Below are 13,133 nucleotides of genomic sequence, written 5' to 3' on the forward strand. Positions count from 1 at the left end.
GTACTCTATCTCCTTTGCACTTATGAAAATTGAACTGCAGGGAACTGAAGCAACTCAAGCTTTTAGTGCCATCTGGTGGCATATCCAGGCATTACACCCTCAGTTGCTTTTCCAGCCCTACCCCCTTAGGAAAGAGGCAGAGGAAGCAATGGCTGCAAAACACCTCCTCCTTCCCAACACTACCTTGTGCATGAGCTCACCTCTCATGTTAATATATTCACATACCTTTACACATTTTTCTGATGCACTCAGTAAAACAGGCTCAAAAATGGTCAAAAACATTTTATTTGATAGACAAAAGATATACAGTCCTTCCAGCCTCTGAACGTGTGGCAAGTACAAAAGGCAGATTCATGACAAATGAAAGGAAACAGAAACAAAGGTAGGTCACATAGCCAGGCAGTGCCAGAGGTGGGATTTAAGTCCTGCTCTTTCCTTTGTACCAGACTGTCTCTTGAGTTAGAAATGGAAGGAACCTTCAGAGACCATTCAGTCAAAGAATCAGAGAATTTGTGAAGTGGAAGAGACTTTAGTGGCCACCTAGTCCTATCCATGTTGGAAAGAGATCTCCATAATAATGTGACTAATGAGTGGCTGTCTGCCCCTTGCTGGAATATTTTAAAGGAAAAGGAACTTAGCAGTTCCCAAGGTATCCCATTCCCCTTTGGGTCAGCTCTAATTGTTAGGGTTGTCCTTGGAAAGACACTAGTCTAAGCCCTCATTTTATAAATGGGGAAATTGAGGCTCAGAGAGAGGAAGGAACTTGCTCAAGATAACCCAGAAAGTTACTGGCAGAGCCAGTATGTCTGGATTCTGAGCCTCAGGATTACCAACTACCCTGACTCTTCTGACATGTTTTCTTTGACTCTGAAGGCCAAAATGCCGCCAATCTCTTGGGAACCAAAGTCACTAGGTCTGCAAATCCTCAGGGACCATTTTAGTTTTATCTTTACTTTCCCAGCACCTAGCAGAATGGTAGGTGCTTAATCTGTAGGGAAACTAAAGTGGCCTTTCCCCTTTACTTTAGGGGGCTTTAGTATATACACCTTTCTTCACTTTGCTTCAAACATAATTTAACAATGAGAATTTTCATTTGTATAGGTGTGATGCCTGAGTAGCCAGCTATTGCTAGAAAAACCCTGCCCCCAGCCCCTAACTGCAAACCCCAGTCTGCATAAGAAAAACAGACTTAGTTCCTGCCATTTGGCATTCAGCGGGTGTCCTTGGCCCGGTGACTGTTCTGGGAGTATGGACTGACTGACCAGGAAAGGGGCCTGATGTTAGCAATCTCGGTTTGTTTTCTGAGTGGGCTGAGAGATGACTCTATCTCACTTCAGCAAACCCAGCTGGAGCGTCCCTCGGTCTGCCTGTGGCCTTGAAGGATGAAAGCCTCAGCCCCAGATATTTCTTTGAATTATGTGACTGTTCCTAGCTCTTATCTCATGCTCTTGTGGGATGTATGGCAAACTGGACAAAGAGATCCTGGGTTGTAATTCAGTCGACACTTAGTCAGCTGTCTGATATGCTGTATTTACAATCTATTTAGGAGGTTCCTTTTGATGTATCATGATCATAAAAGTAAAGTTAACAAAGGCTTGCCGAGCCTGCTAAAAATAACATATGTAAGTTTCAAGAGATAACTAACCACTGAACCTGTATTCTCTATATAAACTACCCTTTCTCTTCAAACGGGAGCCGTTTTGATTTGGGAGACTCTATTTCCCTAAACGGTCGCCGGCTAATAAACTTCTCCATTTAAAACTTAAACTCTTGTGGTGTGTCTTGCTCGCTGTCGGTATAACATAGGCTCCAATTAAAAATATGTACTCATTTTTTAGCTATAGTTTGCAACTGTATTCCTTTCTTTTCCCCTCTGCCATAACAATACAGCATAGGATCCATTGGATGGAGAAAGAATGAGAGGTTGGCCTTTGGGAACCTGGTTTGCAGGAGAAAGCCAGTTGAATCTATGCAAAGAAAGCATGGCAGAACACAGCCACATCCAGGAGGATAATGCCATTGATGTTAATAATATTTCTCCACAAGGACCTCTCTGATGTGTTTGTCAGCTTCATCTTGAGGGCCTCCACCTCCTTGCTCATCTTGGGCCCCTTCTGCTGGTCCAGTCTTGGGACATGTCATAAGCCTTCCTGAACCAGCTCTTGTTCTCTTGAAGGACTTCTGTGCCAAAGAATCACAAGAGAATTGTGGTATTTGGGAGGTGGGGGAACCTGAAAATAGCGAAGACGTAGCCAGTCTCCTACTAAGACGGTAATTTCTTTTCTGTTCATCAGCTGTGCCAAGAATGACTTTCTCCACTCTTGTTTATGAAATGGAAATGATGTAAATATTTTCAGAAATGTGTCCAACTTGTCATCAGTGAGGAGATCAGCAAAGAGGAGTGGAAAGAGCCTTAATTTGGGGCCAAGATCCCTGGGATCCAGGATGGATAATGATAGGTACACCTGTTGTAATGAGAAAATAAGATGGTAATAATGAGAGCCGACATTTCTTTAGAAATTTAAGGCTTTCAAAGTGTGTTATACTTTTTTCACTCTATGCTAACAGCAACCTGGTGAAATAGATACTGTTATTACCATCTTGCAAATGAGAAAACCTAGTCTTACACAGGTAAAGTGACTTGCCCCTGCTGGCATAGTGGTTTAGTGAGGCAGGATTTGAAACCATTTATCTCAAATCCAATTCAGGCACTCATGTGATAAGGTACTTGCAGCCATAAAGAACTGTGTAAATGTCTTAGGGATTTTTCTGTTTGTTTCCAGCTGCATGATTTTATTGGTGTAATGAACTCCCAGTGAGGAAATGCCTTCTACCAATGAATATTAGCAACTTGTCCTGTAACTTAGGATCCTTGGAAATTGCCCAGAGCACTGAGATGTTCAGGAGTCACATCACCAGCATGTGACAGAGACAAGGCTTTAACCTAGGCTGTCCTGATGACAAGGTTGCCCTTTATGCCCTACACTGCTACTGATAATCCCATAAATGTTAGCTCTGATGGCTTCATTATTCTACCACTAATGTCCTAATGGGCTCTCAAAGGCTATTGTAATGGAGTTTAAGCCCTGGCAGTTCCTTCCAAGCTGAAGAGAATAAGGAAAGCTAGGTTTGAAGAAATTCACCCAAACTAGAGGGTCCCAGGGCCTCCTTCAACACTAAAATCTGTGAGCATAGATGGCTTCAATTACTTTGTGAAATGTTGACAAAGTTGGCTATAAATCCTGGAGAAGGCTTGAAGGTGCCCAGGAAGCTGCCCATGGTTCTGAAACCAGACCACTGTCCTCCCAGTGCAGGCTAGGTTATACAGGGCACATGGAGTGATGAATTTATAACAAGGGAAAAGTTGAATTGTTTCTTAAACCCTTTCTAAAAGACATGCATTTGCTCACTTGTGATACTGATCGCTCCTCTCTGGCTCCTTAAATTAGACTGTATTTACATTGTTTGCTGTGTAACCCCGAGTAAGTCATTCTACCAGCTTCACTTTCCTTGTATAAAAATAAGGATAATAACAGCACATATCTCACAGGGCTGCTGTGAGCATCAGGTAAGGTGGCATACATAAAATGATAAAGCACTATATAAATGCTAGCTATTTTTGTTGTTATCCCTCTGCCAATAGAATGTAAGTTCCCTAAGGGCAGGAACTGTTTTCTTTTTTTGCCTTTCTGGTGCATGGCACAAGGTAGGTACTTAATAAATTCTTGTTGAATGGATGGCTACATACGTACTTGGATGGATTCTCTGCAAATCCCCAGACTGACAGGCTCTCAGAGTCATCTGATCGTAATTCAGACAGATGTTCCTAATAAATGCACTGGGATCCAAAGGGTTTATCTATTGGCACAGCAACAGACATCACTTGTTATTCAACTTTGGGTCTGATCTTACAGTGATATCTCAATGAGAGAAAGGAGTATTTCATCCTCCAGAGAAGATGTTGGGAGAGTCATGGCCATGGAACAGTCAGCCCTGCAGTAGGAATCAAGAAACTAGGATTCTAGTCTCTAATCTCTCCCCCAGTAAACTAGGCAGATGGACAAACTTCTCCTCATGTCTGGACCTCTTTTTCTCATCTGGAAAATGAGCAAAATACCCATTATCCTGCCTCCCTCATAGGGCCATTGTGAAGATCACATCAATGAACTGGTATGGACGTGATTTTGTAAGTTATAAAACACTTGATGAATAAAAGAGCTTAATATAAGAGATAGCTACTACTGTCATATCATCGTGAATGGTAATGATGACAATCACGTCCCTCCATCCACTAGAGACTCTGGTGCTATGGTAGAAGCCGAACTGGATTTGGATTCAGAAGATCTGAGTTCAAATCCTGACATTACTACTTGCTTACTTTCTGTGTGATCCTAGGCAAGTCCTCTTTCCAAGATCCTTCCCAACTCTAAAATCTATAACCTTTCTGAGACTCATGAGGGGATTGAAGTAAAGGATCTTTAAGGTCCCTTCTGGGTTCAAAAACACAGTTAAAATTCATTATTTATAAGTAATTTTATTATTTATTAATCTGTTTTACACATACTGCATGGATCACTCATGGGTAGTAAGGATCTCTTAGAAGGTGTCCACAGGGGTAGGAAACCTGTGGCCTCGAGGCTACATGTGGTCCTCTAGGTCCTCAAGGGTGGCCCTGTGACTAAATCCAACTTCCCAGAACAAATCCCCTTAGTAAAAGGATTTAATCTGTAAAACTTGGACTCAGTCACAAGGCCACACCCAAGGATGAAGAACGTAGAAGATGACACGTGGCCTTGAAGGTCCAGGTTCCCCACCCCTGTGTAGGGACTAGTGCCTTATATACTTCATGCTTTAATATATCTGGGCCTGAATGCATTCCTCTCTTCAATTCTGAAGATGATATTTGTCAGTAGCCATGTGAGCAAGCAGAGCGGCTGATGGGCCCTTTTATTACTAAGACAGAATTACTGAAGGCTTCTACGTACACCGGCCTGAGCTGGGGAACCAGATGCCTGGTTTCAGAACCATGGATAGCTCCTGAATTCATTCTCAGGCATTCATAGGTAATTTTGTCTGAATTTTATGAGGAAAAGACTATAGGATGCAGGAACAGAGTCCCCTCTGTGTTGGAATTCTTGGCCTGAAGGTAAAGTTTGGGCTAGGTCAATGATGGCAAGAGATCAATTCTTAAGGAGCAGATCAAAGTGGTCAAAAAAATTGGCCCTCTTTCTCTCAGCACTCCCCACCAGTGTTCCTAGGTACAAGGGAGCTGCTCCCTCACTTCTCCCTCTCTCTTATGAGGCAGCTGTGCCCTCCACTCTGAAGTGACACTGTCAAACCCAACAAAGAACATGAGAACTCTCACTAACCTAGTAGAGGGACTGGTCCAAACCTAGCCCCTCATGGTCCCCAGGCCACAGCTGAACCTAGACAGAAAGCCCACTCCACCTCTAATTCCTCCCCAGCATTAGGGAAGGATGGCTAGAGCTGCAGTTGCAGAAGGAACTTTGGGTATTCAGCCTGAGAAGGAGGGGGAAGAGGGGAAAAGCTGGACTCCTGTCCCCTTCACCGGCAAAAATGCTCCAGCATGCACTGGTGTGGGGCCGACCGTGACTTGCAGGCAGAGAAATAGTGATGTGTTAGAGCTGCCTTGTCTGAGATGTGCCTGTTTGGGTCATACTGCAGCAGGTGCATGGGCAGGTCTTTGCTCTCTAGGTCAAGGCTAGGCACAATCTCCTTTATTGACTTCCTGGTAAACTTGGGGAAACTGCCCTGATAATCTGGCAGCTGGGTGACCCCTGCCATATGGCTTCACTGGGTGTGGGGTGTGCCCAGGGTCTGGAAAATTCTGAACAGCTGGCCAATTTCTGAATCTCCAGGAAACAGAGCCCTGCATGTCAGCATCTCTGCAAAGATGCAACCAATGCTCCAGACATCCACAGCTGTTGAGTAGAACTTGCAGCCCAGGAGAATCTCAGGGGTGCAATACCAGAGTTATCACTCATGGGTGTAGGTATGAAAGAGCATGTCAAAGGCCCAGGCCAGCCCAAAATTGGTCAGCTTGATGGCATCTAAGGTTCTGGGGCTTTAGATCATGGTGGATGACCTGATAAGAATGGCAGAAATTTATCCCCTGGAACAACTGGAAGAGGTAGCTCTTGATCAGGTGCAGAGGGAGTTCTGTGGCTGTAGCTGAGTTCATACATTTCTTTGGGTCCTGGCTGAGGAACTCAAACACCAGGTACAGCTTTTTCTTAATATGTACCACATCTATTAGCCTGACAATATTGCAGTGCTTAAGCTCTTTGAGAAAGGAGATCTCCTGAATGGCGGTAATTGGGACACTCTCAGTCTCCCAGTCCAGGTGGATCTTCTTTAGGGCTATGAGCTGCCCCATCTGTTTGTTCCTCACCTTGTACACCACCCTGTAGGTGCCCCTACCAATCTTCTCTACCTTTTGGAACACATCCATGCCAGTGCAGCTGCCTGGATGACAAAGGACCTGCTCTGAGCATCCTTGGCCTGGGTGGGGCAGCTCAGGGACGGAGGGGCTGGGCCTGCCCTGTCACCATCACCAGATCTCTAAGTGACCTAAGGGGCTGCAGCCTGCCTTGGGGCTGGGGGCTGGGTCTGAGGGCTGCTGGGCCTACTCCCCCCTCCCAGTGGTACAACTTACAGAGCAGTTGTCCATCTGCATTGCTCGGTGGAGTTTCCTCACTAAAAGTTCCCTAGGCCAATGAGATCACAGGTCCAACTAAAAGGGGGAAATGAAACTATACCCAAAAAGTTACAAAATTGTTCTTATACTTTGATGCAGTGATCCTACTGCTAGGTTTATACTCCCAAGAAAATCAGTGACAGGAAGGAAATATTTATCTGTACAAAAGTATTCATAGTGGCACTATTTGTAATGCCAAAAAGTTGGGAACAAGCTGTATCCCCAACAACTGGGGAGTATCTGAGTCAATTGTGCTATGTGAATAAAGTGGATCATTATTATATCACAATAAGCAACATATATCAAGAATTCAGGGAGTAGCAGAAGTATTGTAGGAAATGATGCAAAATGAAGGCAGCAGATCTACTGTATATGGTACACAAAGTGACCATAACTACGTAAACAAAGACAATATTAAATAGCAATAAATTTGAGGTTCCTCATCTGTAAAATATAGATAATATGATCCCCTATTTTACAAGGTTGTTGTGAGGTTCAAACGAGATTATATGTGTATATATGAATGCAAGTATTCATACATGCATATATGTATATGTGCGTCTGCACAGTGCTTTGCAACCATTAAAATACTACATAAATATTAACTGTTGGTCTTCCCAAACTTAACTTAAAGTGTGTTCTTTAAAAAGAAATAAGTACAAAAGAATGTAGTTAAATGAAGATCAGCCTCAATCACACTTCAGGAGTGTTTTATTTTCAGGGAATATGTATTGTGATTTGAATTGTGTTTGCTTGCTTGACTACTTGGTTTAAAAAGAGGAGAACTTTGCATTCATGTCACAGCTCCCAAGTCTTCCCTGAGCCTTCTCTTTTCCAGGCTAAACAGATCCTCCAGTGATCTTGTATCTTCTGTACCCTCTCCAGCTTGTCAGGGCCCTTCAGGCAGCACATTCTTTACATAGCCCTTTGCCTCCAATGAATTCATTTTAATGTAATATGTGGTGTTATTCTTATCTGTGGACTGGTATGTTTCTCCTCTACTAGACTATGAGTTTCATTAAAAGAGAAGATTAATATATGGCAAACCTTACAATGCTATATAAATGTTGACTTGATAATGAAAACAAATGTAATTATAATAGGCAGCAAACATAGAAACCTTGCTTTGAAGCTAGGATGAGCTGGATTCAAATTCTACCTCTTATGACCTGGCTGTGTGACTGGACAAGTCGCTTACCTTATCATAGCTAGAGGACTGATGCCAAGAGAGCCATGGGACAAATTGAAGAAGAGGTTGGGTAGATGGGTCACATTCCATGCTACCTGTGACAATTGTAGGCTTGTCTCCAACACAACTCCACCACTCCCCTCCATCCATTAGAGCTCAATGTTCCCCTCTCTCCTTCTCTCACCCCTGGCATCTCCCTGGGCACAACCTGGAGCCTCATGGGCCTGGATCCTCAGACCAAAGCTCAGCCTACCTTCTCCTCGTTTTTATCTTGTGAGGTTGACCAAGGACCTCCATCTACAATAACTCCAAGTGACCCATTCAGACTTGCTTGAAGACCCCCAGCTCACCACTTCCCTTGGGGCAGGCTAATCCACTTTAAGATAGTACTAGTTGGTGGGATGTTTAACCTGACATTAGGCATCTTTGTTCCTGATTCTGACCCTAGGTCAGGTAGAACAACACTAATCTTTGGTATTTTGCAAACTTTACAATGCCCTATACATGGGAGCTATGGAGGCAGTGTGGTTAGGGAGAAAGGGAGACCTGGGTTCAAGTCTTCCCTCTGACCACATACTGACTATGAGACCCTGGATGAATTAGTTAACATTTTGATGCCCTTGAATAGAGATCTCCAATGTGTTGGACATGGCTTAACCCCTATGATTATTGTCCTGCTTCTCAGCACTTTTTAGAACCTAGGGGGAGTTAACACCTAACCATCTATAAATCAAACCCTCTTGACCTTTCATTCAGCACTGCCTCCTTGAGATTTTTTTTCCTAATCTTCCACTAACTTTTAGCAGTCTGTCCTTGCTTTTTCCCATAGATCTGTAATAACAATGTTGCTGGCAGCTACTGTGGAGATGAAAGACTAATAACAAGACCAACAACAAGAGGGCTGCTAGCACAGGTTCTTTAATCTGCTTTTCTAAGGAAAGGAACTTTAAGGGGTTTACAATCTTACTTTAATTAGACATGCATATATCATTCACTTAGTTCAGGGGGAAAAGCCAGCACTCTGAACTTCAGAGAATGTACAAACAGAAATTACAAGCATACATTATATAAACAGAGAAAATAAACACAAACCAGTAGACAGGCTTCTAACTAACTATAGCAATACATACAGTTACCAGAGATAGAAGCATTAACATCTGGGTTTTCAAAGCCAAGGGGCTCTGCGACCACTACCCAGAGTCTCATGTGGTCAAATCACATGACATTCTTCCAGAGGGCCATGGAAAGACAGAGTTAAAACTAATTGGAAATTCAATAACCTAATCCTAAAGAATGAATGGGTCAAACAACAAATCATAGAGCAATCAGCAACTTCATTCAAGAGAATGACAATAATGAGACAACATACCAAAACTCATGGGATGCAGTGAAAGTAGTTCTTAGGGGAAGTTTGACATCTTTGAATGCTTACATGAATAAAATAGAGAAAAGGAGATCAGTGAATTGGGCATGCAACTGAAAAAGCTAGAAAAAGAACAAATTGAAAATTCCCAATTAAATACCAAATTAGAAATTCATTGATCTGTTTTTTCTCTATTTTATTCAATCAATCAATGGATTATTTCTGTGATTTGTTATGTGACCCACTCATTCTTTAGGATGAGATTATGTAGTTTCCAAATAATAGTATCTTATTATAATATCTTTCCATCGTCCCTTATTACAAATAATTTTTATTGCATCATGATCTGGAAAGGATGCATTGACTATTTCTGCCTTTCTGCACTGGATTGTGAGGTTTTTATACCCTAGCACATGGTCAATTTTTGCATATGTGCCATTGAGAAAAAGGTATATTCTTTTCTATTCCCATTCAGTTTTCTCCAGAGGTCTATCATATTTACATTTTCTAAAATTCTATTCACCTCCTTAACTTCTTTCTTGTTTATTTTGAGGTTAGATTTATCAAGTTCAGAGATGGGGAGGTTGAGATCCCCCAATAGTATAGTTATGCATTCTATTTTTTTTTCTGTAACTCCCTTAACTTCTCTTCTAAGAATCTGGATGCTAGACCACTTGGTGCACATATGTTAAGTAATGATATTACTTCACTGTCTATGGTACCACCTCCATTTTATGGGAGAGTTCATCCCATTCATATTCACAGTTATGATTACTATGTGTGTCTTTTTTCCCATCCTATTCCCCCCATTTATGCTTTTATTTCTCCTTTCTCCCTTCCCCTCCTCAAAAGAGTTTAGCTTTTGATCACTGCCTACTTCAATATTCTCTCCCTGTCAGCCCCACCTTATCTTACCTTTTTCCCTTGCTACTTCTTCCTTCCCTTCGAACCACCCCCCTTTTCTTTCCCCTTTCCCCTCCTACTGCCTGTAGGGCAAGTTTGATTTCTATACTTAACAGAGTGTATTATTCCCTCCTTGAACCAAATCTAATGAGAATAAAGGTCAAACACTGCTCTTCTCTCTCCCTTAGTTCCCTCTACCACAGTACGTTTTTGTGCCTCTTCATGTGATGTAATTTACCCTTTTCTGCCTCCTCCTTTCCTCTTCTGCCATTATAATCCCTTTACAACCCTTAATTAGGTGTTTGTATCATCACATCAGTAAATATTTACTCACACCCTCTGTCTATGTATATCCCTTTTAGAAGTCTTAGTAACTATACCATTCTCAAGATTAACAAATATTAACCTCCCATGCAGAGATGTAAACAATTTGCCCTTGTTGAATAACAAGGGTTTTTTTTTCTTTTTTCTCTGTTTACTTTTTTATGCCTCTCTTGAGTCTTGTATTTGAAAATCAAATTTTCCATTGAGCTCTGGCCTTTTCATCAGGAAGGTCTGGAATTCCCTTATTTCATTAAATATCAATCTCATTGCCTGAAAGATTATGCTCGATTTTGTTGGATAGCTGATCCTTGGTTGTAGTCCAAGCTCCTTTGCCTTATGGAATATCATATTACAATCCCTCCCATCTTTTAATGTAGAAGCTGCAAGGTCCTGTGTGATCCTGGCTGTAGTTCTGCAATATTTGAATTGTTTCTTTCTGGCTGCTTGCAATATTTTCTCCTTGACCTGATAATTCTGGAATTTGGCTACAATATTCCTTGGAGTTTTCAATTTGGGATCTCTTTCAGAAGGTGATGGGTGGATTCTTTTGATGACTATTTTATCCTCTGGTTCTAGAACCTCAGAGAGGTTTTCTTTTATGATTTCTTGGAAGATGCTGTCCATTCTCCTTTTTTTATCATGGCTTTCCAGTAGACCAAGCATTCTTAGATTATCTCTCCTGGACCTATTTTCCAGGTCAGTTGTTTTTTCAATGAGATATTTTATGTTTTCTTCTATTTTTTTCATTCTTTAGATTTTGTTTGACTGATTCTTGATGCCTCATAGAGTCATTACTTTCTAGTTGCCCAATTCTAATTTTTAACAAATTGTTTTCTCAGATAGTTTCTGCATCTCTCTTTCCATTTGGCCAATTTTACTTTTTAGAGAGTCATTTTCTCCTGTGAGGTCCTGTAACTTTTTTACCTCTCTAATTTGGCTTTTAAAATCCTCCTTGAGCTCTTCCAAGCATTCTTTTTGGGCTTGAGACTAGTTCATATTCCCTTTTGAGGTTTCAGATGTGTGTATAGTGTCAATGCTGTCCCCTTCTGAATTTGTATTTTGATCTTCTCTGTCCCCATAATATGATTCAATGGTCTTTTTTACTTTTCTGGTTTGTTTCTTCATGGTGGTTGTCTTTTTCCTGGCTTTTAAAGTAGATCTCTGCTTCTGCCCCAAGCTTCTTGTGTTGGGAGCTAGCAGCCTGGTTACTGGCTTTGTGGGCTATGGCCTCTGCTTTTGCCAGCTAAAAGCTATATACTGCTGCAGTTCACCTGGTGGCTGATGTGTGCCAAGTATCAAGCCCCAGTGAAGTCTTTTTGAATTTCCTCAGGGTTACGCTGAAGCTCCCAGCAGGAGGTGTGGGGGAGGGGTGGTCTGGCTCCTAGAAGTCTCCTTTTCTCCTAGGGCTGTGCTAAAAACGACAAGTGGCCTCAGCCAGTGGTCTGTGCTGGTGTCTGCCAATTCCCCTCACTGTGGAAAGGCATGCCAGGGGTCCTAGTGTTGGCACTTGCCTACTCCACCCTTCTGAGGCTCAGGAATTACCACTGCTCTGCTGAAGTGGGGTTTTGCTTGGGATGTTTCCCTTCCTGCACTAGTCTCCTTCTGTCACCACCATAGGGGCCGGTCTCCCTAGCTTTCCAAGCTAAAAGACTGCTGTGCCCTTACTTCTGGCTCCTCTATTCCAGAGTTTTTCCTAGGGCAGTATTCTCTGGGTTATTCAAGGTCAGCAAGGGAGAGATGAGAGCTCTTAGAGTTTACTTGGTCATCATGGCTCCAGGAAGTTCAATAAGGTGAGTTTCAAATCTTTAGACTGTGGGCTGATAGCCCCAGGAGTAGCTGCTGCTGTTGCCACAGGCTCTGCACTTCCATCTCACCTAGCTCCAACAGACTCCCATCCTGCACTGAGAAGCCTGGGGATCACCACCTCAGCTGGCAGGCTGGGCCTGCTCCCATTCCAGTAGGATCAGGTGTAGTCCCTAGTGCTCAGTGCTCTCCTAGTCCAGTGCAATGGATCCCTCCCATTGTTTTTCCAGGCTCTCCTGGGTTGGAAATCTGCCACACTCTGACTCCTAGAGGATTCTACCTCTCTCAAATTTGTTCAGATTCACTTTCTAAAAGGTAATTGATAGAATTTGTGATAGAGCTCAGGTATGTCCCTGCTTTCACTACACCATCTTAGCTCTGCCTTTTCAAGTGGTTTTCAGTGGATTTTTTCTACTTCTACTTTTCCCCCTTGTTCTAATGCTTTAGGACAATTTTCTTTAATTATTTCATGTATTTTTGTATCAAGATTCTTTTTTGATCATAACTTTCAGGTAGCCTGATTATTCTTGTGTTTTCTCTTGATCTGTTCTCCAGATCAGTTGTTTTCTTATAAGGTCTTTTACTTTATCTTTTTTGTTATTCTTCATAAGTTTTTAAAATTATTTCTTCATCTCTTATAACTTCTCTGGCTTTGCCTTGCCCTATTCTAATTTTCACGGTGTCATTTTCTTCCTTAAGATTCTAGATCTCCTTTTCTAATTGGTTAACTTTCTTTTCATAATCTTCCTGTTTCTCTCAGATTGTTCTTTTTAAAAAAATTCTTTCCTCCATCTCTCTCTTTGATTTTTAAAGTCATTTTTAAGTTCTTTTAT

The 13,133-nt window shown here is 42.0% G+C and overlaps 1 protein-coding gene and 1 pseudogene across 1 annotated transcript in view; both read right to left on the reverse strand.

The window, feature by feature from the left end:
* Nucleotides 1-1,967: 1,967 nt before the first annotated feature.
* The window catches only part of LOC118852984 (solute carrier family 5 member 4-like), a 62,561-nt gene continuing 51,395 nt past the window's right edge, over nucleotides 1,968-13,133 (reverse strand). The window contains exon 16 of the mRNA XM_036762781.1: nucleotides 1,968-2,084. Within this exon, the coding sequence (XP_036618676.1) occupies nucleotides 1,968-2,084 (117 nt within the window). The remainder of the gene's footprint in view (nucleotides 2,085-13,133) is intronic.
* LOC118853006 lies at nucleotides 5,566-6,493 on the reverse strand (annotated as a pseudogene).

This window comes from Trichosurus vulpecula, chromosome 1 (assembly GCF_011100635.1).
Source record: "Trichosurus vulpecula isolate mTriVul1 chromosome 1, mTriVul1.pri, whole genome shotgun sequence".
Lineage (NCBI taxonomy): Eukaryota > Metazoa > Chordata > Mammalia > Diprotodontia > Phalangeridae > Trichosurus > Trichosurus vulpecula.